General features: G+C 37.9%; 1 protein-coding gene and 1 long non-coding RNA gene across 2 annotated transcripts; one reads left to right on the top strand and one right to left on the bottom strand.

The window, feature by feature from the left end:
* The first annotated feature begins 10014 nt into the window (after positions 1-10014).
* Positions 10015-11697, top strand: LOC103713661 (homeobox-leucine zipper protein HAT22-like). Its single transcript, XM_008800665.4, has 3 exons — positions 10015-10667; positions 10834-10913; positions 11063-11697. Exons 1-3 carry the CDS (start codon positions 10239-10241, stop codon positions 11340-11342), a joined length of 789 nt encoding a protein of 262 aa, XP_008798887.2. The 5' UTR covers positions 10015-10238; the 3' UTR covers positions 11343-11697.
* A 6525-nt stretch (positions 11698-18222) lies between these two features.
* Positions 18223-20142, bottom strand: LOC120104107. Its single transcript, XR_005506588.1, has 3 exons — positions 19954-20142; positions 19130-19178; positions 18223-18376 (listed from the first exon to the last, which is right to left on the bottom strand). It is a non-coding gene; the product is annotated as an uncharacterized LOC120104107 (long non-coding RNA).
* Between the last annotated feature and the right edge of the window lie 5534 nt (positions 20143-25676).

Below are 25676 nucleotides of genomic sequence, written 5' to 3'. Positions count from 1 at the left end.
TAACGGATATCTCTTCATCCGATGGCCTGTCTTGAGTTCTTCCCTCAGTCTGTTCTAACAACTTGGTTATTCTTGTTATCACGGTTGTATTGTTATAACAACCTCCTGTACCTGATCGGGTCTATATATACATGTTCCTGTAATACTTTAGAGTGTGGTTAATACAAGATTACCTTACTCTCTATGGTATCAGATCCCACGAACGATAGAGGATTACTCTATTTCCACTCATGGCAGATTCAAGCTCATCTACCATTCCAGTTGTGCACACACCCATCTCTGCCAATACCACCATGGCTTTGGTAGCTGTGAATGCATCCTTCCAGCTCCCACTTAAACTCACGCCATTGAACTTCTCATCTTGGCGTGCTCAATTTGTTTCACTGCTCATTGGCTATGATCTAATGGGCTACATTGATGGAACTATCAAGCGTCCATCTACAGCTTCTGTCTCTCAAGGAGATACTACTGCAGCCAACTATTCACATTGGCTCCGATAAGATAAGCTCATTCTTCATGCAATATTTTTCTCTATCTCTGAGACAGTAATTCCACTGGTTGCAACGTGTGAAACATCTCATGAGGTATGGATGACTCTTACTCGCCTATATGCAAGCAAGCCACGATCCCGTGTGATGCAACTTAAAGAGTCTCTTTCATTGGCTCAACGAGGATCCTCTTTTGTGACTGAATTCCTACAAACCATTAAAGGGTTTGCTGATGAACTTGCTGCCATTGATACTCCATTGTCTTCTGATGATTTAACACTTTATATTCTCAATGGCTTAGGCTCTGAATTTCGTGATATTGTGGCACCGATCCATGCCAGGGAGAAGCCATTCTCCTTTAAAGAGCTTCATGATCTTTTGATATCCCATGAAGCTTATGTGCGTCGTCTTGACAGCACTGTTAACACTCTGCTTGTTACTGCAAATGCTACTGATAGGAAATCAAATCATTCACTCGCCAGCCAAATCGAAACTCTGCAGCAAATCAAAGATCCTTCTTCTCAAAGAACAGACCTCCTGTCATTTGTCAATGGTGTGATAAGATTGGTCATTCAGCTCGCACATGTCGTCAAATGATAAAAGCTAAAGGAGGAGATGCAAATATCAATTGCACTGCTACTTCTGCTGTTGCTCATGGTTCGAAGAAATGGCTTGTGGACTCAGCGGCTTCTCACAATGTCACCTTTGATCTTGCTAATCTTACCATTCATTTAGAGTATGATGGTACAGATGAGGTAGTAATTGGTGATGGATCAGGTTTGTCAATTACTCACATAGGTTCTGTGGTTCTTCCTTCTTCCTCTCACATCTTCAATCTTCATAACACCTTATGTGTTCCTGATATTAAGAAAAACCTCATTTCAGTTCATGAGTTTACTAAAACTAATCATGTGTCTCTTGAATTTTTTCCTTGGCATTATCTGATAAAGGACATGAGAACGGGCGCTCCTCTGCTTCAGGGTGTCTGTGAGAATGGTGTCTATCCACTGAAGTCTCTATCTTAATCTTCTCCATCTCGTGTACTAGCTTGCGTTGGTGAGAAAACCTCTTTGAATGGCTGGCACCGGCGTCTTGGTCATCCAAGCTCCCAGATTGTCTCCAAGATTATTCGTCAACATTCACTTCCTGTTTTGAATACTTCTACATCCTTCGATGTTTGTAGTTCATGTCACTGTAATAAAGTTCACCAGCTTCCTTTTTATTCTTCTTCACTTGTCAGTTCAAAGCCTCTTGAATTTCTTTACTCTGATGTTTGGCGTCCATCTTCTCAACCGTCAATAGATGGCTATAGATATTATGTTGTCTTCATTGATCATTATACCAAGTATTCCTGGCTTTTTCCTATGATTCACAAATCCGAAGTTGAAAAGCTTTTCATTCAGCTTAGACTTCTCTTAGAAAAACAATTTGATCTTCCGATAAAAAATCTATATACTGACAATGGAGGAGAGTTTGTCAAACTCAAATCTTACCTTGCTTCTCATGGCATTGGTTGGTTTACTACTGCTCCTCATACACTACAACAAAATGGTACCACTGAACGTAGGCATCGAAATATTGTTGAAACTGGGTTGACTCTTCTTCATCAAGCATCCTTGCCACTCCAATTTTGGTCATATGCTTTTCAAACAGCTGTTTTTCTTATCAATCGTATGCCTACTTCTCTTTTACAGTTCAAGAGCCCCTTTCATGTCTTGTTTGGTCGTCCTCCTAACTATCTTTATCTCAAAACTTTTGGCTGTCTGTGTTTTCCATGGCTCAAGCCATATAACTCTCACAAATTACAGCCCAAATCTTGTCCGTGTATTCTTCTTGGTTATTCCACTAATCAAAGTGCTTATAAATGCTGGGATTTTACTCACAAAAGACTCTATCTATCTCGGCATGTTGTCTTTGCCGAAGAGTCTATGCCGTTTGCAGCTGTTCCTTTAAATTTTTCTTCTAGTGGCTCGGGTTCTGTTTCCTTCTCATCTTCGCAAGCTATTTCGGATGGGTCTATCCCAGATGTTCCTCCAGTTAGATAGTCTTCTTCCGACTCTGTTTCTACATCCTGTGTGCCTTCAATCTCCAGCCCTTCTCAACCATTTGTTCCTTGTCCTGATTCCTCTTCTGCACCTCAGCATTCCTCGCCTCCTCGGCGTACTATTGTCACTAGATCTATGAATAATATTTTCAAACCAAAGAAGGTTTTCTCTGTCACTAAACATCCTATTCCTTTCATCATGGAACCTACGTGTGTTTCTCAAGCCTTGAAAGATCCGAAATGGAGGGAGGCCATGTCTCTTGAGTTCAATGCTCTTCTTCGTCATGGTACTTGGGAGCTAGTACCCTCTTCTCCCTTGCAGAACCTGCTGGGATCTCGGTGGGTGTTTCAGATCAAGAGGTTGCCTAATGGTACTGTTGAGAAATTCAAAGCACGCCTCGTTGCCAAAGGCTTTCTTCAACGCTCTGGTCTTGACTATGAGACCTTCAGTCTAGTTATCAAACCAGTGACTGTTCGGACTGTTCTTTCCTTGGCTGTTCAACTTGGTTGGTCCCTACGGCAACTTGATGTTAACAACGCCTTCTTGCATGGCACTCTGGTAGATGAAGTGTACATGGCTCAGCCTGCTGGGTTTGTTGATCAGCAGTTTCCTCATCATGTCTGCCGTCTAAAGAAGTCCATTTATGGTTTGAAGCAGGCACCGCGTGCTTGGTATCAGGAATTAAAAACGTTTTATCTTGGGTTTGGGTTTTCTCAATTCCGAGTCTGATTCCTCACTTTTCATCTACAACAATGCTGGTGTACTCTGTTATTTTTTGGTCTATGTAGATGATCTCATTCTTACAGGGAATCAGCCGGTGTTTGTCTCTCAGGTGATTGATCATCTTGGCAAGCAGTTTTCCCTGAAAGATCTTGGTCCCTTACATTTCTTCCTTAGTGTTGAGGTTATTCCTACACCACAGGGGTTGTTTCTCACCTAGCATAAATATATTCGGGATCTTCTTGAGCGTGCTCACATGGACGGTTCAAAGTCAGTACACACTCCCTTGGCAACAAAGCCTTCGCTGCAGCTTGATGTGGTTCTCCTTCAACGGACAGTACTGCTTACAGGAGTGTTGTTGGCACTCTTCAATATCTTGCTCTCACCCGTCCTGACATTAGTTTTTCAGTGACTAAACTGGCTCAGTTTATGCATCGTCCCACTGAAACTCATTGGATTGCATTAAAGCGCTTGCTTCGTTACCTTAAACAAACTATATTCTATGGAATATTTTTACGATCTTCCACCTCCTCGTTCATTCATCTTCAAGGTTACTCTGATGCAGATTGGGCAGGCAATGTTGATGACCGGACCTCCACTTCGGCCTATGTTATTTTCCTTGGTCTCTCGCCAGTCTCATGGAGTATCCGTAAACAGAGGGCAGTTGCCAGATCTTCCACAGAAGCAGAGTATCGTGTTCAAGCTTCGGCTACCTCTGAGCTTGCTTGGTTAGTATCCTTGCTTTGGGAGCTTGGTGTCAGACTTTCTAAGCCGCCAGATCTCTTCTGTGATAACATTGGTGCAACTCATCTAAGTCTTCATCCGATTCTGCACTCCAGAATGAAGCATATAGCCATTGATTTGCACTTCGTTTGTGATTATGTCTCCCGAGGACTGTTGACAGTTTCCCATATTTCTACACAGCATCAACTAGCTGATCTTCTTACAAAGGCTCTTGCTCAGAGACGATTTCAGGATTTAAGATCCAAGATCGGCGTTGCTTATCTCTTCATCCAATGGCCTGTCTTGAGTTCTTCCCTCAGTCTGTTCTAACAACTTGGTTATTCTTGTTATCACGGTTGTATTGTTATAACAACCTCCTGTACCTGATCGGGTCTATATATACCTGTTCCTGTAATACTTTAGAGTGTGGTTAATACAAGATTACCTTACTCTATAAGTTGCACCACGTCACATCAATTTCGATCCCACATGGTGAGGGCTATTGGAAAGGAAAAGAGAAGGTTCCTTAACCTGGAAAAAAGTGGGAAAAGTTTTGGAGACTTCCAGCTCATGGAACTGTTGTTGCTTTACAAGGTTTTGGATCCTCCTGCTAAGCCACCTCACGTCCACCTCCCTCTTTTGCCTTTCCAGCTCCACTGATAGGGCCACACCCACCCACCATCCTTTGGTTGGTGGTTTCCTCAGATAATTGATTCAAATCCATGACATCACGTAAAGCAAGAATGCGAAGAAAGATGCGATCCTCGATCATTTCTAATTCTTGTCTGATCGTCATCACGCAGCCATATTGTCGGCTACAAATGTATGAAGAAGTAATCAACAATTATTCCTTCTTGGAATCATTATTATGAATCCGTGGTTGCTTTTGAATTGTAGGTTAAATGTGCTAGATCATGGTGGCCAAGGAGAATATTTCAATAGTAGTGAAGGTCGGCATTTAATCGCATAACCGCCCCACTCTAATAAAGTTGTTCTGCACCTAAGTCGCCAAACCGATCTGACGGGCTGCTTGGATGGATGGTATGGATGATCCTCTCAATGGCATAGGCGCACCATCGAATGGCGGCTAAGATAGAATAAAGAAAACCTATTCCCATACTTATTCTTCTAAATCCATGATTAATATACTAGACCCACTTTGCCAACCTATGGAGAGCATCTAGTTTCTTAGGATAAGAAGTTATGGATCATGCATGGTTTTAGACTTCTAACTTGGGTGGTGTTAAGCAAAAGGGAACATGAGGCAGACAAATGGACCCATCAAAAGATATGGAGGATTTGGTGAATGGGAAGTGATGCGGATCGCACGTGGAGTAGGAATGGAATGTGAACCCTATTCGCATCTAGATGTTTGGGGGAGGAGAGAAGTTGGAAAAGTTGACGTGAATGTTACCTACCCGAGGGAAGATTTGTACTCAGTGGTAGGAATTGACATTTTCTCGTCATTCTTTAAAACTTTAAAAGGAGAGCAGATTGGATATTGATTAGAAAGTACTGAAATAAAATAGTAGACATGGAGACAAGCATGAAGGAACTTCGGTTGCTTGGTCTCTCTATTTGACGTCGCCATTGGCTTTGCATCTTTGACATTGAGTAAATCAGTAAAGATGTGCCAAAAAGTAGAAGGAAGAGTATTTTCTCATTTTGTTCACAGTACTAGTTGTTTTTCGACTCTAAAACCAAACACACGTAATTCCTAATATTCATGGTAAGGTTTAAAAATCAAAATTATGTAGACACTTAATTATTTCAAGGACCAACAATAAGATGACAAAGGTATTCAGATAAATAAAGCATCAAAGAAACGGCATAAATGGATAAGTTAAAAATAATAATAATTAAGTGATGGATAACAAGAGGTGAAGTGCAAGATTATATCGGCAAGGTATAAAGAATGAAAAAAGGTTAAATAACTTGGAGGGGTTTCAATCGGGACAAAGGTTTTAAATTGATAGGCCCACATTTGAAGATAACATTCAAAGGTGACGCAGGTGATGGCTGGGAAGAAAAATAATACAAAATATATGTGCTGAAGCTTGTGATAATTAACAAATTTGAATGGCTTGAGAAAACTTATATTTTAATATATTTGATTGATAATTGTAGCCATCAATATTTTAATATTAAAAAATACAAATGGTCAAACGAGAGAATACGATTGCTGCTAATGAATAGTAACGATGTGTGTGGTAGAGATGCATCCGTCTCAATAAAATTTGATTAAGATCCCAAATGAAAGGCCAAAGTCCATATTCTATTTGAACTTTTAAGCTAAACAAATATGACCAGAGAATCGGTCAACCTAGTCAACGTACAGCAGTGGCGCTGACATGTTGATGCACTGGTGCCTAGGGTTAGCTTGATGCCTCATCCAAAACTGACCCAATCCTTGAGGGGTTGCCCATAATAGAGTGGGGCCCTTTCTGCTCCTACTTTTGGAAAAAGCCGGTGGCTTAATGATGCAACCAAGTATATATATAAATGCCTCCATCCATTCCTAGTGCTACTTTATCAACTTAAGATTGATTTATAAATCAGTTTCTTATGACACGGCTAAGAAAGATAGCAATAGTGGTCTGGTGACAAAGAGGCTTCCTCAGACATGAATGGTTAATTAGCATGAGAGACTAAAGAAAAAAAAAACAAACAAAATAGCTTATGTAATGGTAGGCAATATGTAACAACTTAAGATCTCGTTCATAAAAACTAGTCGAAAAATATTATTTACATTTTTTGATCCTGTATAACCATTCAAGATCTAACCAGTGTGACTAAACATATGCATGTACGAGTTCTCACATGGTATAAGATAGGCTTTACTCCAAATATATATAAAACCAAAAGCGGATGTGTCCCTCGACCCCCGAGAGACCGCACTTATCCGCACATGCATATCTTAAGCCTTTTTTTAAGGAGAAAAGGAGGAAGTAAAACACTTCCACCCAGTCTATTAGATTAGCAAAAAATTATGCACAAAGTAAAGGAGAAAAAAGAAATAAGAAGAAGAAAATATATCTCTACTTATAAAGAGATCGAATAGCACATAACCAATGAAGAAAGAAATCAAGGAGGAAAAGCAGCTCGAGATTTTACGGTGACTTTCAATATCCCTTTTCGAGCATAGGTGCCCTTACAACTAGTAGGAATGCAGAATTTTTTGAGACATCTCCAAAAATATGTATTGTCTAGAATGTGAAACTCTCTTGTTCATTTTTTTTCCAAATATGCCACAAGAATGATATCAACAACTGATCCCAAGTTTTCCTCATTAAAGAATTAATCTTTTTCCTTCTCCAAGAGGTCCAAAGAGCATGAAATAGGATGGCCATCCCTTAATGTTCAAGCAAGTTTTGATGGTGATTTAAAAACTTCTAGTAAGATTGGCAGGCATATTTTAAGTCAATCATTACCTAATGGAAACAAAGCTGCTACCCATTAGAAGAAGAAAGGTCATGCGGTACACTTGTACTTCAAAATCATGCATGATATATGATCATTTTTGCGTAAAACCATATTGTATCACCTTAGAATCTCAAGAGCCCTACTATAGAGATTAATAGGCTATAACCAGTATTTGCATTAACTGTACCTTTATATGGGAGGAGAATCTATGCACATGATATTAGTTGTTTACGAGTAATTAATCTAGGCTATAAGCTAGTCTATATATAGTTATCAAATTATTACTGTAGTCACATTGCAATCCCAAGATTAACCATTTATGTATCGATCACTCCAAAATTTATTTTCAAAAGTTATGGAAAATTGTATTAATTAAGACTAATTGTGATGGAATATGATATGGTGGAATGTTAGCAATTTGGATCTTGTATATAATATTAAATTTTAAAGGAACTATTCAACTATTAAAATAATAAGGAAACTTAAGAACTATCCTCTCAAAGAAAAACAAGAGAAAAAAAAAGGTTACGGGATTGAACGCCCATACTAAGCAAATCATTGGTGGGCGCCACCTGCCGACAGACCCCTTGGCGCCGCCTCACGTCACAAGCTCATGTGTCACAAGCAGCGATTGACGCGTGTCATGTTGGCCGTCTAGCTATATCCACTTGTAAGTTGTTCTAAATGAAGTGGTGACGGTAGATGAGCTTCCACTGGCAATTAATTAGTAAAATATCATTTGAATAATTGGACTAAGAGAAGTCTTTGTTGCTATGTCTTGTAGGTTAAGCAGTTGTTCTCTAATCATGCATGTCATTGGGTGTCCATCTGCTGTAGTTTGTGGAAGTGAAAGCATATCTCCACGTAGAGACCTAATCAAAGATATGGTAACAATGACATGCCAAGAAATGGTTATTTTAAGATTTGTGACTTGAAGGGCACTTTAGCTAGTTGCAAAGGTTCCATGACGTGTTCCAGCATGCAAACCCTAATTAAGGAACTGAGGATTACGTTGGTGCAAGCGTCGTAGAAGAGATTTTGGATTTGAACTTTGAAGAAGAAGTAAAAAATAAGAGAAAAAAAGAAAAAAATAATTTTATTTCTCTGTTACATCACATTCGGTACATCTTAAAAGTTATATATATATATATATATATATATATATATATATATATATATATATATATATATATATATATATTCATGTACGGACTTCATATAAAAAAATAATATAAGTTGATATATAATCATACTAACAAAAAAAAATATTATAGGTGATACAAGTTGTTATGTGATTTCTAAAATCACTCTAATAAAATTATGTCAACAAAAAAAAATAATATAAGTTGATATAGGATCACGTTAATAAAAAAAATATCATAAGTGATGCAGGTTGTTACAAAAACAGAGAATTCTTGCCATGCTTTTGAATCCTCGACAAATAAAAAAAAAAGAAAAGAAAGAAGAAAAAAGCCTAAACACTGATGATCATAAAATGACATGCCAAGGCTGAATGCAATTGCCAAATTAATGCAATACTATAACAAGTTAATTAACTTTATTATAGGGAGTGGTTATTAGAGACCAAAATGGAGCAGAAGTCAGAATGCACAGCTTCATCCACTCTCGTGAACACATAATATGTATATCGCACCAAATTTCCATTTATGAGAAGCAAACAGGTTTATGTGAATCTTTTCACAATTCCGGAGCCCCCCATTTATGTTCCAGATCTTAGCCTGAGCCCACTCCTGCTCCCTATTTTCAATTCCAAACAAAACATGCAGGCCAAGGTGCATTAAGCCTTAATTTCCTAGTTGTGTGATTGTCCTTTCAATCACCATCTTCGCAATGAAGCAAGGAGACTTGAATCCATAGTCCACATGCATTGGGTTGGACCCATGACACATGGTGCTCCAATCATTGCATCTAGCATCTTATCATGATCGATGCTGCCCGATGATGGCTTTGCGATAATTAAGACATCAAAAAAAAAAAAAAAATCCTAAGAAGTCCATGATATGGTGTAATTGATTATTCTCTTTGTAGATCTCAGAAAGCGACCAGCATCATTAGGCACCAATGTCACAAGATCTTAAATGGTGCTATATGCCAACCGTCACCAAAAAACTGGTGGTCCAGATGAAAAGATTGGTCTCATGACTTGCTCTAATCTGTATTAATTGGATTGTGGTGGTTGGACTCGTTCGTTACACGACAAACATCGTCCAGTGGATCAATGTTCAGATGATGATCAAGCATTGATAACCGATAAGTTCCATAGCAACCTTGACCACCCTTATTGGAGTGCTGAAGAAACTAGATTGCCTCATAACCAGATTTTCAAGGAGGAACTTGCACTAGTTGTCTGCTAATTATTAATATAGTATACACCTGCTAGAATATCGCTTTATAAGATATTCTAGCAGAATATGAGAACAAAATACCAATAGAAAGAAAGAGACAATGGAGGATAGCAAGAAAAAGTTGATAAAAAAGAGGAGGTGGATATATGAATTTATATGTGAATTCACGTAGTCATCTCTACCCTCATGTTTCTGTTTTTAGACCGCCTCGCTTTTGGAGACTTAACTGCCCCGTTTTTTCTTTTTCTTGTCTCAGGCGTTGCATTCCCATTTGTCGACCTATGTAAGTGTATGCGTCACACCTCCCAATTCTCAATAACTCCCTCTTATTCATTCTCCCCTACTCATTCTTTCCTTAGCCAACAATCATAAGCAGCTATCTCTCTCTCTCTCCCCCTCCCTCCCTCCCCATCTATCTTTCTCTCTAACAGTTAGAACAGAAGGGAGCTTCGTGTGGTGGAATCTAAGGAAGCATGGACATGGGTCAAGAAGATGCATGCGACACAGGCCTAGCTCTCGGGTTGAACTATAATGCTAGCGGCCTGTCGAGCGATCGCCATGGCCATCGAGAGGCAGTCGTAAAATTGGAACTGTCGCCATCAAATATGGTTTCTCTCGAGCCCTCGCTCACCCTTGGCCTCCCAGATGACGTGAAGAAAGCGAAGGTGGAAGCGAGAGTAGCCCGGCAATCATCTCCACATAGCACGGTCTCGTCCTTCTCCGACGGCCATCCTTCAAGCACAAAGAAGGAGAACAGCATCAGGAGCGAGGAAGCCGAGAAGGTTTCATTTCGGGTAAGTGATGAAGAAGAAGAAGGCTCCGCTAGGAAGAAGCTTAGGCTTACCAAGGATCAGTCTGCCCTCTTGGAGGACAGGTTTAAGGAGCAAAGTACCCTTAATCCGGTTAGTGACTGTTTTAATTAGCTTCATCCTCATTTCTTAAGCAAGAAGGGGAAAGAAAAAGCATATCCTCCCCTGAGATTTTGATGTTTGGCCAGCGTGCGCTATGTTATTTTGAATTAACTTTCCAATCTATTCTTTTTCTTGTCCTTTCTCGTTCTGTTATCAGAAACAAAAGCAAGCCTTGGCCAAGCAATTGAATCTGCGGCCCCGGCAAGTGGAGGTGTGGTTTCAAAATAGGAGAGCAAGGTCGGTGTCTCAATTTCATTATACCATGCAATTAATTATCCAAGTTACACCATATGTTGTCTTATGATATCGTTTATTTTTCATTCCTAGTGCAAGACACTAATATAACTAATATAATTACAATCCTCTTCATTCTCGCTCTGATGCAGGACTAAGCTCAAGCAGACCGAATTCGATTGCGAGGTCCTGAAGAGGTGCTGTGAGACGCTGAGTGATGAGAACCGGAGGCTGAAGAAGGAGTTGCATGAGCTAAGAGCCCTGAAGTCTGCATCTCCGCTGTACATGCAGTTCCCGGCCGCGGCCCTCACGATGTGCCCATCATGCAAGAAGATAACTGCAGCCAGCGAGGGCTCGAAAGCTGGCCCTTTTGTGACAGCGCCGAAGCCTCACTTATTCATGAATTCCTTCACCCATTCAGCAGCGTGCTAAGGGGGGACTCTTGACAGAGAAAGGCACCGCCCACACCCTTTTCTTTTTCAAACTAGGGCTTGGGACTGATAATCAATTAAGATTTACTGTATGTTGTGTAATTCTCTCCTTTCTCTCTTCGCTCTAATTACCTAGCTTTGTTTAGGGTGCCCACACCCTTTTCTTTTTTAAACTAGGGCTTGGGATTGATAATTAATTAAGATTTACTGTATGTTGTTGTGTAATTCTTTCCTTTCTCTCTTCGCTCTTACCTAGCTTTGTTTAGGGATTAGCATATGGGGTTAGATGATGTAAAAAGGGAATGAAAAGAAGTGCATATTCGTCTAATTTCACAAAAAAAAGTTTTTAATACCCGTAATCGATCTCTGTTGTGAATGTCTGCCTTCTCTTATTGTGATTAAGTGATGTATAGAAATAGCAACATCTTTTGATGATTAATAGCACCTCTTCCCCACCCCCCACCCCTTCTCTCTCAATGCATACTAAATAGAACTGTTAGTGGAATATGAATATGATAAACTTTTGATACCTTTGCGCAAAACATTGACACTCAATGAAATCCAACTCCATTGATCATTGATCTACAAAGTAAAAACTTAATTGAGAAAACCAATTGCTATTTAAATCATCTAGATCTTGTTGGTTCTAGAGTGAAAATTGTAGATTAGCTGTTAAAAATATCCTACTGTTTTATAATTCATTATTCTTTTTTTTTTGAAAGAATTAATACTTCATTTTTCTGAAAATAACAAAACTATATTAACTTTGACAAGATCATTGGCCCATCATATAATTTACTGGAGGATTCAACTACGTCCGCTGGAGCTGGACTTTTTAAGCCTCCCTTGAGCAAAGCATGAACTAGTTACCAGAAGAGCACTTGGTGGAGCACTCGTATGCTTTCACGACATGAACAGCCACCATTTTTCGTATTTAGATAGCGCTATTGGCTCTCTTAACTCCAATCATCGATCAGCACCAATCTAATTCAGTCATTTCAACAGTTTTGATGAACTTTATAGCATAAAGTCTTCTTTTCGATCCTAGTATACGTCTAGATAATGTCTTTAAGAAAGATAGACATAACAGCAGATGATTATAAGAGTTAAGTACATAAAATTTTCATCAACAAATCCTGTTCATGAAATGACAGGCAAATCGAAAGATTTTTTTTTTCTTTTTTGGAATTAAAATTTGGAAAGGATGCCACCTTCAATGTCTGAAACATGGGAGATGCAACTGGCCGAGCTAAGGATGGTTGGCTGGAAGCTAACAAAGTTGATACTAATTGAGCACCTGTTTTCTCGTGGGCTGCACGCATGCTCGGTACTTTCTCCCTAAGATAAGAAGGATCTGAAGAGCTAAGGCGGACTCGGCTTGTGGCTTAAAGAAATGGAGAGAAAGTTCATGAAAAGAAAAGGGAGAGAGAGTAAAGCGTGTAAGGCAAGAAAGGAATGACAACGATTCAATGCAAGGCCAAGAGGTGGGTCTCCCCTTCTTACGTCCCTCTCCCTCTTAGGAGGAGACCAGGGTGGGTCACGCCCACCGTGATGTCTCTCCAAGCAACCCCCGAAGGGGTTGTCCTCCTGCGCTAGCTTTACTTTGGAAGGGTCTTACAACACGAACCCTATACTTTTTTTTTGGGAATCTATGCAATCAACTCATTTGTCTTCTTTGGGTCCACTCCCCATTCCGAGTCTTTTAACGCTTTTAGCTTTTGCATTGACGTTCTCGAAGTCCAAATTCATTGGAAGGTTACTGTTCTACATGTCGTATGGCTAGATAGACTTTGTTTCAAATACGCCAAATCATAATGCTAATTGTAACAGTTTATAGATGGTATATCAAGCATTTATGGTGTATGACAAATGAAGTGGCAGATGGCGCATACCTGCACATGACATGCACCCAAGATCTACTCAGTATATTGCTAATGTAGGACTAAATCATACACATCTTAAGTCGTTCCATACTCCCTCCATTAATTCAGAAATCCACCTGTGGTCCACCAAATGGGCTCGTACTATGATGTCTCTTAGTTCAACTAGGTCCGCTCTAATTAGACCGTTCGTAACGATCCAAGACCTTATCCAAAAAAGATAACTAAAATATATTATTTGTATTTTTTGACTTGTATAATAAGCATCCAAGATATATCCAGTATATAGCCGATATGGGACTAAACTGATGCAGGACAACGCAGAGAAGAGAAGGAGAAGGAGGAAGAAGAGGAGGGGAGGAGAGGAGGAAGAAGAATTAGGCTTCGCACCTAACCCGCTTAGAGCTAAGAAGAAAGGGAATCATAATTTCATTCAACTATTCAATAACCCTAAACAAATGTATGGATCCATATATATAGGGTCACAAAATAACAAAAAGACTCCTACAAACAAATAAAACAATCTCATAAAAATTCTTAAATGACAATATGCAAACAAGCCCCTAAAATAAAACAAAATGAAATAACATAAAATCAATCCAAAGTAAAGTCAAGATGGCTGGACCCTCTGAACTAGCTGGACCCTGTGGCGATCGTAGACTCGAGCGGCTGGCTGACCTGGCACTGGTGTCCGCACCATAAACATATGCTTATATGGACAATCCTTGACCTTTGTCTTCGATGTGGACCGGTCAGTTAGCCCACTCCGTATCCCTCTATTCGCCTACTAGAAAGAAGTTCAAGTTCGACCGTAGAAGGTGGCATCCTGGAATTCCAGTTGTAAGAACAGTTACATAGCATGTAAACCATGCAATCCACAAAAATCCCTTGTATAAATATTAAGGTCCAGTTTTATCTCATTCACCTTCGGAATACAAGATTGAATTTGATAGCAAAAATATGGAGGAAAACGATCCTAGACTATCAAGAGTAGGCCATGTTGGAGATTTTATTGGTCCCACATGAAGCTGTTTGGCTACTTCCCTCCTACCTTCCACAGGACTGTCCTAAGCCATGATCCATGACAAGTTGACAACTATATCATCATGTCCCTCACATCCACCACTCTGAGCTATCCATTTTATCACAAAAGATATCTTGTTAGGACCACCTATTCTTTTACAAGCCAAAACAACTCATTACTCTGATTTTTGTGTAGGTGGGAGACACCCTACCTTGCTACTTGATGAGTCCTGTCGAACACTTGCCTCTCACCACCCCTGTAGAGAAAGAGGCATTTGCGAACAAGAGAAGGCCCTGTGATACCCAAAGATAGCCGCAGAGCTCAGTGCTCGCCAAAAAGGCCATACCATCTTGCCTTGGTTGGGCTGTCAATGTACCCTTCAATTAGAAATATGGGAGACTGCCCTCTGCCATCCACTTAAAAATGAGCCTTCTTTTAAGCACCCCTTGATGTTATCTTTATTTTGTGTAGTACTTTTGGCAAGCTTCTGTGCTAAGTGCATGATGACAAGGAGGCTACTTACATCATAGCTTGTGGTCCACATATATATCATTGGTATAATATAATATGGAAGAATCGTTAGGACCACATGATCTCGATGTGGTCCAGGGGCTTGGTGATCACCTGATCTCATCATGAACTCAAGGGAGCCATCCATGAGAGACAACTTGCAAGGGATAAGAAGGTATCCTGTAAGTGAATAATTGGGTTTATACAGTACATAGCTATGGGCACACAAAACTTCCATTGCCTGCATTTTCTTTTTTTTTCGGGATTGTGATAATAAAGGCTCTCCCTTTCAAGCTTATTCTAGATCTTTTTTTTTTTTTTTGGCCTTTAGCAAAGAATCTTTACCATATATCTACACACACAAAATAATTAATTATGCTGGACATGGCTTCCTCAAGGAGAGGTTTGGATACCTAAGCAAGATGCTTATACAAGCGAATATGCTTCAATGCTTGAACAAGATGAATGTCGTGAGCTAATTATTTTGAGAAAAAAAGAAAAAAAAATCTCCATAAGTCGCATCACAGTGTATATTGAGTATTAGTCACATACATAAATTAAGAAAATATTTTTTTGTCGAGAAGAGGATGAATTTCTCCAGATATTATGTCATAAGGTGTAAATTAAGAAAACACTAGTGATTGGTGATATATAGCTATCTGGTTATCAAGTTTCTCGATTCTTATCAATAAAGGTGTAATACTTGAATTCTTTGATTCTATATAAATATCCAAGATCTTCCTAGCATATGTGGGATTAAATAGACATATGCACAAATCCTCATACACTCTTTTCATTGAAACTCTAGCATCCTCACCAGGCTAAGATCTAAATCTAATCAAATCCAAGTACAAACACCATAATAGCCCTGTGATTAATCTTAATAGACCATGCTGTAGAGCTCTCTAGTCTATACGGTTATGGACTATGTCCATTCTGATATTATTTATAACCACCTAGGACTTCATCCAAAAAAATAGATTTTAACATTTTATTTGGATTTTTTGATCTTATACATGTGCCCAAGATCTCCCAATAACATGGTCAATATGAGACCAAATACAAACCCGTGTTGGTCCTTGCAGAAAGCAATATCAGTATTTGGTTAATTAAAATATTATAGGAGATATTCGGAGTTTTTAAGATGAGGAGAAATAAGAAGAACATAAAAAAATGGAAAACATAGAGGTGTATGTGATTTGGCTTATAGCATAGGATCAGGCTGATTGAATGCTTGCTAAGGATGAAGAAAATATAAAGACATGATCACAAAAAATTCGGCAAAGGTTCAACGTTAGATCATTGCGTGTCAACACAACCCATGACCTGAGGCCTACTGATGGACCTGGCCATATCGAGAAGCAGGAAAGAGACCTCCCAACATCCAATTGTACAAGAGAATATATTTTGGAAATAAAATTATAACAAATAAAAAATGTAAATTAAGAACAGTGATCATGAATTATAAGTGGGAGTATATGTAAAAAATCTACATTATTTGCCTTGGCAAATCGAGAGTTCATTCACCATGAAGGCATTAATATGATCACCCATTCGTTGCTTTGGATCGTAGATGTACTAGAAGAATCAGACCCTAATTAAAGCCATTCTATTCATTTTACCCAAGATGATTAGGTGTAGAGTTATAGGAAAGCTTGAATATAATTACCAAGGTATTTTCTTAGAAACTTGTGAATATTGCGTAACGTTTATAAAAGAATCTTCTTTTTTTGTGGCCCTGCTTCAACGATACCATGGGACTTGGGAGAGAGATGTAACGAGGACATGAATCCATGACCGGCAGTGTGTGCACAAACAGGCTCAAATTGGGGGTGTCAATGACCCATGCCGGCCCAAGTAGCATTATTGCCAAAAGAATGAAGCTTGGCCTCATGTTTTCAGCCCTAAAAGAATGGCATGGCCCAACTGGGCAAACCGTGACAATATTTGAGGCACAAAAATTTGGGACCAGATCGGGCTTTGAGTTTTTGGTCCAAACTCTATCTCGACACAAGACGTTGCTTCAAGAGCATGTAATGGATCACCCCCCGGATCTCCGCTTAGTTTATCATATCAATATGGCACTCGAGGATTGAAAGGGTAATGGGGTTCATGCAGAAAAAAATGATTCACCTTCTTTTGTGACATCAATTATTGCATCGCACAATGGCTACTTCGAGATCTATGCAAGCAGAATGAAAGATGATCATCATTCTTTTGCATGAAAGATACAACCCAAAAATGGATTGAAATGTCACCGAGGGATTGATGCGGTACATGGAACTGTTAGTCAGAAGCTCAACCAATCAGTTGTGTCCATATGTACCTGCAGACATTGCAGTGATATGGCGGACTAATCTCTCAACTTCTCCCTCAATACTCTCACACCGGTTTTTGTCTATGGCAACTTAGAACTTCAATTTTTCTGATACTGAGATAGATGAATGAATAATTTGTGCCAAAAAATTAGTTTGCTTTCACATTTAAATACTTTCTTTAATGATCATTAGATCTAAATTTTTAGCTACTAATATATTAGAGGCGTAACGAACAAATAACATTTCGAATTAGGCAAATGAGAAATTATTTGAGTGATTCTTTTGCAATTTTGTTTTTAATTAAATCATTTTAATGTGATCTAAAATCAAGAAAGTCCCTGTATAAGGAATTGAATTGCCAAGAAGGAAAATACAAAAGAAGTTAAATTTTATTATCTTAAAAAGAATCTAACATATACTCTTATCCGAAAAAATCTAAGTTGTAGAATACCAGAGAAAATTATAGAACAATGATAAAGCAAGGCAACCTTGTATTCTTATTTTTAATTTTTTTCAAAAATATTTTTAAGTTTGATTGGTACCCATTTAGCAAGGAAAATGGCATGACACCCTGTAGGATGGGAAAGAGGGTACCCATTTAAGTTTGATTGGTACCCCATTTAGGAGGAAAATGGCATGATTGGTAACCTCTTTTGGACCAAGACCTTTCCATGACCCATCTTGCGTATTTGATGAAACAACCCCATTTAGGGGATGTTCCCCAACTGATCCTCTCAAACAAAAGCAACCTAAATGCGTTTGATAAATGGTTTATTTTGCTCAAAAGATAATATATATATATATATATATATATATATATATATATATATATATATATATATATATATATATATATATGTGTGTGTGTGTGTGTGTGTGTACATATGTATGTATGTATAGATTTCTTACATTTTTTTCCCTTAAAAAGAATATCTTGCATGCTTATATTTTAAGTGGGTAACCCACTTAAAAAAAAGGACTTAACGAGTTCAGACCCATCGAGCAAACTAAAGAAGCCTTTTAAAGTTGGCAACTCAAATTGAGCCACTCTAACACTGCATTAGTGTCACGCCCCAAATCCGGATCATGACACGGCCGTGCTATTGCAATCTTATACACACAATAACACGAAGCCACTTAAAATTTCATAACCAAAAATAAATAGTTTCATCTACTAATGTTATAACATTATTCATGAAGTTGGAACAGTACAGAGCTTCTAAAATTTGATTATTATATAACATTTTCAGTTACCCCAACCCTGAATAACACCAAGCTCCCTGCTCCTAGTAGTCTTATTCATCTGTAGGAAAAAAAATAGATGAAAAGATATGAGCTACACAGCTCAGTAAGTAACCAGGTACTATCTTATTGGATCAAGTACAATTATGCCAATGCAGTGATTAAAAAAACCAACAGTTGTAGTAAAATAAAACATTTTATAGATGATATACACAAATCAGGTCATAAAGCAATGCATGTTCCATCCATAAAAGTTCATAATCATGATAATGCAAGTCATATAGAAATATTGCCATTTATCCATACTTTATAAAACATACTCTCAGATGGATGTGCTGCTATGGTCACTATAATCCCGTGACAGGGCCTGTTAATCTTAGTCGACTAATTCTGTTATTCGTTACCAACTTTAACCCGTTGGCAGAGGGCCTATTATTCTTTGGATGCTAGCTCCAGGGTGTCGACTGGCCTCTATTTCTAGAGGTGACATAGCTATCTGAGAGTTCATAAATCATATTCTTTCTTTCATAAATCATAAAATCATCATAAATAGGTTGGAAAATTGATAAATGGCATTATATAATTTAAAATGCATAAACATGCCTCAAATATCATTTTTCATGCAGTCTAACATAATCATAATTCATAACTCATACATCATCAAATATTCATGAAGGATGCTCTTTAATCAAATTCATGTATCACAGCAATCATATACTTGATCCTAATTTTGAGGAAAATATATCAAGCAATACATTTTCATAATGTAAAAACAGTAATTTAAAAACTTTAAGATCAGTGCAAGGTTACTTACATTGATTCGCTCACGAATCCCTAAGTACAGTTGGGCAACTCCACTGTACCTATTAATATCATATAAAATCAATTATTTGCTATTCTCAACTTTACTATTATTTAATTTATATATTTATATTATTATTATTTACTTTCCTTTTTCTTTCTTTTTTTTTTTCTTTTTCTTTTCTTTTTCTTCTTTTTTCTTTCCTTTTCCTTCTTTTTCCTTTCCTTTCTTTTCTTCTCTTCCTGTTTCTTCCCGAAGCTTCTCCCTTGCTTTCTTCTTTCTTTTTCTTCTCCTCCTCTTCTTCTCCCGACTCCTCCTTCCTCTCTTCTCCATTCTTCTCCCACGAAGGGAGGAGGGCGAGGTCTGCAGGAGCTGAACCATGGCCGGCGGCGTCCATGGCGATCGGCCCTCTCCTTCTTCCCGCGGAGGAGACGCGCACGGAGAGAAGAAAAAGCCGCGGCAGTTGGCCTTCTCCTTCTTCCCTTTTTCTTCTTCTCTTCTTTTCCTTTCACGATTCATTAGATCTCCCTCTTTTCCCGCGAAGCAAAGGGGAAGACCTCCATGCCGGATCGCTTGGGAGGTGATCGGCCGAGGCCGACGACGCCCGCGACCGGCCAGCAGCGCCCGCAGGACGGCTGTGGCTGAGCCTGCGACCGCTTCCCGCGATGGATCCGCCGTCGAAGACCACAGGTAAAGCCCTTCCCCTTCCCTTCCTCTTCCTTCTTCTTCTTCTTCTTCTTTTCTTTTCTTTCTTTTTTTTTTTGTAATTGATCTATCCTCCCATGTGGATCGGGAGGAGGAAATGCAGGAAAGAAAACAGGTGGTCAGGGGCTTACCTGGCTTCGGGGATGAACTGCGACGCCCCTCTCCGGCGGCATCAACGTGGGTTCAGAAAACCCTATCGCTGAGGAAGGACGTTCGAAGCTTTTATAGCCCCCGAAGAGTTAGAGGCCGCAACGGCCAATAGGCCTGGCCCACTGGTCTAGCTGTATGCGGGCCGGTTAATGAACTGGGCTCTCACATTCTTCCCCCTTAAAAAAATTTTGTCCTCGAAATTAACTTACTTGGAGCTTCAAACTTTGAAGGTATGTAACATCATATCATTCTCGAGCTCCAAAGTAGTCTCGCTCAGAGAGTGCTTACTCACAAAATTTTTGGCAAAATCACGGCATCTCAAAACTTGACCCTTTCTACCTGTAACACATAGGAGTTGTTTTGATCTCTTCCAAAAGAAGGCTAATCTTTCAACCTTGGATTTCAAATACCATAATTGTTTGCCCAAGAAATTAATTGTTCATGATTAATTCCGGACAGAAATCATAATCGCTTAATGCAAATAGGTTAAAGCATTAGCATCAAATACTTTTCATAATCTATAATCCTTTTTCTTCTCTTAACTTTACCCATGAATTAATGATCAACCTTTATCCTAGAAAAACCTCAAACCCTTTCATTTAGATAGATTGACAATGTCATAACTAGGAGTAGGGAATGAATATTAAAGCATTCCAGATCTAAGCCCAACCAAGGAACTGTCAGTCCGTTAACACTAAATTTAAGATTCCCAAGATTCTCCCAAGAATAGTCAACTATAACAGAACCCATTGGTGAAAATTACATAGCTACCTCCAAATTATCCATAGAATCAACAACATTCTTCTCCACTAGAAAACTAACTCAAGTCTTCCAATAATTCTACTTATCAATACAACTTCATCATTAGATTTTATCGAAAGAATAAGGTCCGATACTTCCACATTTGATTCCTTTGGTAAGCGATTTAAATCAAACTTTTCTCTTATAAACAAAAAAAACAACGTTTTAATTCTGAATAAGAACATTAAGTTTCTTTGTCAAAATATCAACTTCTCTCAATTAACCGATCTATCACAAGATTAGATCATAAACAACTCTAATCCACCCTTGATAGATATTCATCAAAGTTGATTGACAACTGCAATTTCTTTCAATCAGATAGAGGGTTGATCTTAATTGAAGAAATTCAAGCTTTAGATTTAGGAGGGAGGAGGTCTATACCAATATATTCCAAATCCAAGATCAAAATTGATGATCCATTAATTCTAGTCAAAAGATGCTAAGAATTTCTTAACACGACATAAAATTGGAGAATCTAAGATAGCACAACGACATCCAAAAATCAGAACATTTTTCTTTCATTTATCAAGAAAAGTTCTACTACACAAGAAAACAAATCAAATCTTTTATTATTAAAACTTTCTGAATCAAAGAAATAATACTTCTGACCAACTTAGATAAATAATTCAGATCACTATGTTTTCGCTGCGCACTCTGATTCAAAACATCAAAATCCTTTAGATTCACTAATAACTTTTGATCAAAATACTACTTGTCTACAAAAACTATTAAATACCTCATTTCTCTGCCTTTTGCATATCATTTTGATGAACTTGTTTCTCTTCTTTGATTCCTTCCTTGTTAATAGCAGAAACCTTTTTTTTTTTAGCTGCTAAGGGATTGAGCATCCTACCACCTTTTTTTTTTTGATACTTACTAAGTTCATTCATACAGTTTGGAGAAGCAGTTGATGGATATTGATTGAGTTGAGGGCTACACAGGCAGTTCTAAAGTTGTGACTTTTCTCCTTTAATTCATATAAGCCAGTAATGAAAATACCACAATTCTCTTCTTCACTCTCTGTAACTCCATAGAAAAATTGCTTAGCCCGTCAAACTATAATTTATGTGGTTTGTTAACAAAATCATCATAAATATTTCCACCACATGTGTATTTGCACTTCAAATCTTTCCTCCATCTTGATCGAATTTACTTAGCTAGAATTTTTTTTTCCTTAAATAAGTGACAAATGCTTTAAACAAATTTTCCATCTTCAGCAACTTCATCCGTAGAAAATGAGCCTTCTTTCCTAGTAAGAGATGAACTTTCAAGTCATCTTGGAAAATTTTAAGCTCGGAAGGTGTAAACTTCTTGAAATTGTTTCTCAATATCCTAATATGTTATATTAGGTATCCTTAAATTGCATGAACAATAATCTGCCCTATTTTAGCATTGCTAGGTGATTCTGAATTTCACATATCCATTAAAAGAAAGGGATGCATACTTTTATCGTAAGATCTCTATTTAAAAAAAAAATCTTCTTCTCTTGTGCTCCTTCCACTAGACAATGATATGTGGAATTATTATGCATAACTTTCACCTTCCTCATGAAACAATTTAAACTTGCTTCTCAGTGGTAAACAAAGGTATTTAATAATTGCCCATCTATTAGAGATGAAACAATTTATTTCAAATCTTAGAAACAGGGATCACTAAATACAACTTGTGAAACATCATGTGCTATTGAACATGTTCCCATATCAAACTCTATTGCTGATTCCACTTACATTTCCAATTGAGCCCATATCATCATCATTTTTTTTTTTTAATATCCAAGCATTTTTTTTTTTTATCCTTGCTTCCGATGCATACTAGATCAAGGTTAATCCTCGAGATAATTGCCATATTTGCATCATTGAATTATCATGTAATCATATTCTAAATCCAATTCGAGCTAAGCCAACTCTAAATTTCCTTGATAATTCCATTCTACAATTTGATATTGATTTCTTTTTTTTTTAGAATATTAATTCTATACTCCGATGAATTAAAAGATTTCAAATTAACTTACTCATAAGCACATTCAACCATCCCGAATCTTTTTTTTTTTTGGTTAAACTTATTTAGGCCTCTCACGAAATCACATTAGCATTTCATCAATGGTGATACAAAATCCAAAATCAACTCATAGCCTTGACTTATATTTTTTTTTTGTCAAAACATCAACTAATATTCATTTAATTGATTTATTGCAGGATCATAAACTACTACACTTTATCCATAGTAGAACATTTGAGCCTCAAATATTTTTCAAGATTGATAATTATTCTCAAAATTTACTAAATGACTTTCAATCAAAATACCAATTCGCATTGTAATTGGAAAACATCTAATATTTCATATTCCAAGTAAACAAAGGAAAAACTCTTAAGTCTCATCCTCAAATATATTTTCTTTCTATATAACAGTTTCATGCATAATTGTCATACATATTTCATTCTCGAAGAATATAAAATCTTTTCTTGTCCAAGCCTTAAACAACTTATGAATGAACCCTATCTTGCCATCAAAATAATTAACTACAAACTAGAAGTATTATCCACAGTACCCGATATCAAGTTGATCTTCCAAAATCACTTATATACTAATACACAAACAATCACAATGTACTTTAATATTCCATGGCTAGTACTCCACTTAATATTAGTCAAAATCTAATTTAATCATAATTTAAAAATTTGCTACATTTCTATCACAATCACTAGTGATCTTAAACTTTAAGCTCTCTATATTCCTGTCACATTCCCTATTGCTCTTAAACCTTTGTTCTGATTCCAATTTTGTTACAATCCTCAATGATCTTAAACTTCCAACTTAAAGCCACTTGTGCCACAGTCCTTAGTAGTCTTAAACCTTAAGTTCTATCATTCATATCGCAATCCTAAGTGATCTTAAACCTAGCTTCTGATAGTTTAATTGTCATAATCTCAATGATCTTAAACCTAAGCTCTGATACCACTAAATGTCACGCCCCAAATCCGGATCATGACACGGCCGTGCTATTGCAATCTTATACACACAATAACACGAAGCCACTTAAAATTTCATAACCAAAAATAAATAGTTTCATTTACTAATGTTATAACATTATTCATGAAGTTGGAACAGTACAGAGCTTCTAAAATTTATTATTACATAACATTTTCAGTTACCCCAACCCTGAATAACACCAAGCTCCCTGCTCCTAGTAGTCTTATTCATCTGTAGAAAAAAAATAGATGAAAAGATATGAGCTACACAGCTCAGTAAGTAACCAGGTACTATCTTATTGGATCAAGTACAATTATGCCAATGCAGTGATTAAAAAGCCAACAGTTGTAGTAAAATAAAACATTTTATAGATGATATACACAAATCAGGTCATAAAGCAATGCATGTTCCATCCATGAAAGTTCATAACATGATAATGCAAGTCATATAGAAATATTGCCATTTATCCATACTTTATAAAACATACTCTCAGACGGATGTGCTGCTATGGTCACTATAATCCCGTGACAGGGCCTGTTAATCTTAGTCGACTAATTCTGTTATTCGTTACCAACTTTAACCCGTTGGCAGAGGGCCTGTTATTCTTTGGATGCTAGCTCCAGGGTGTCGACTGGCCTCTATTTCTAGAGGTGGTCATAGCTATCTGAGAGTTCATAAATCATATTCTTTTTCTTTCATAAATCATAATCATCATAAATAGGTTTGAAAATGATAAATGGCATTATATAATTTAAAATGCATAAACATGCCTCAAATATCATTTTTCATGCAGTCTAACATAATCATAATTTCATAACTCATACACATCAAATATTCATGAAGGATGCTCTTTAATCAAATTCATGAATCACATGCAATCATATACTTGATCCTAATTTTGAGAAAAATATATCATAACAATACATTTTCATAATTGTAAATAAACAGTAATTTAAAAACTTTAAGATCAGTGCCAAGGTTACTTACATTGATTCGCTCACGAATCCCTAAGTACAGTTGGGCAACTCCACTGTACCTATTAATATCATATAAAATCAATTATTTGCTATTCTCAACTTTACTATTTATTTTATTTTATTTTATTATATTTATTTATTTATTATTATTATTATTTTTTTCTTTTCTTTTTTCTTTTCTTTTTTCTTTTCTCTTCTCTTTTTTTTCTTTTTCTTTCTTTTCTTTTCTTTTTCTTCCTTTTTCCTTCTTTTTCTTTTTCTTTCCTTTTCTTTTCTTCTCTTCCTGTTTCTTCCCGAAGCTTCTCCCTTGCTTTCTTCTTTCTTTTTTTTCTTCTCCTCCTCTTCTCTTCTCCCGACTCCTCCTTCCTCTCTTCTCCATTCTTCTCCCACGAAGGGAGGAGGGCGAGGTCTGCAGGAGCTGAACCATGGCCGGCGGCGTCCATGGCGATCGACCCTCTCCTTCTTCCCGCGGAGGAGACGCGCACGGGAGAAGAAGAAAAGCCGCGGCAGTTGGCCTTCTCCTTCTTCCCTTTTTCTTCTTCTCTTCTTTTCCTTTCACGATTCATTAGATCTCCCTCTTTTCCCGCGAAGCAAAAGGGGAAGACCTCCATGCCGGATCGCTTGGGAGGTGATCGGCCGAGGCCGACGACGCCCGCGACCGGCCAGCAGCGCCCGCAGGACGGCTGTGGCTGAGCCTGCGACCGCTTCCCGCGATGGATCCGCCGTCGAAGACCACAGGTAAAGCCCTTCCCCTTCCCTTCCTCTTCTTCTTCTTCTTCTTCTTCTTCTTTCTTTTCTTTTCTTTCTTTTTTTTTTTTTTTGTAATTGATCTATCCTCCCATGTGGATCGGGAGGAGGAAATGCAGGAAAGAAAACAGGTGGTCAGGGGCTTACCTGGCTTCGGGGATGAACTGCGACGCCCCTCTCGGCGGCATCAACGTGGGTTCAGAAAACCC

The sequence above is a fragment of the Phoenix dactylifera genome, chromosome 16 (genome assembly GCF_009389715.1).
Source record: "Phoenix dactylifera cultivar Barhee BC4 chromosome 16, palm_55x_up_171113_PBpolish2nd_filt_p, whole genome shotgun sequence".
NCBI lineage: Eukaryota > Viridiplantae > Streptophyta > Magnoliopsida > Arecales > Arecaceae > Phoenix > Phoenix dactylifera.
Note: the sequence above shows the minus strand (reverse complement) of the source record. Positions and strands in the feature narration are given on the sequence as shown.

What these genes read in the sequence shown, in the direction of transcription:
- LOC103713661 (XM_008800665.4), top strand. Translation starts at nt 10,239, where the DNA reads ATGGACATGGGTCAAGAAGATGCATGCGACACAGGCCTAGCTCTCGGG. An exon ending in AGCAAAGTACCCTTAATCCG is followed by an intron (nt 10,668 to 10,833) that starts GTTAGTGACTGT and finishes TTCTGTTATCAG; the next exon opens with AAACAAAAGCAAGCCTTGGC. An exon ending in TTTCAAAATAGGAGAGCAAG is followed by an intron (nt 10,914 to 11,062) that starts GTCGGTGTCTCA and finishes GCTCTGATGCAG; the next exon opens with GACTAAGCTCAAGCAGACCG.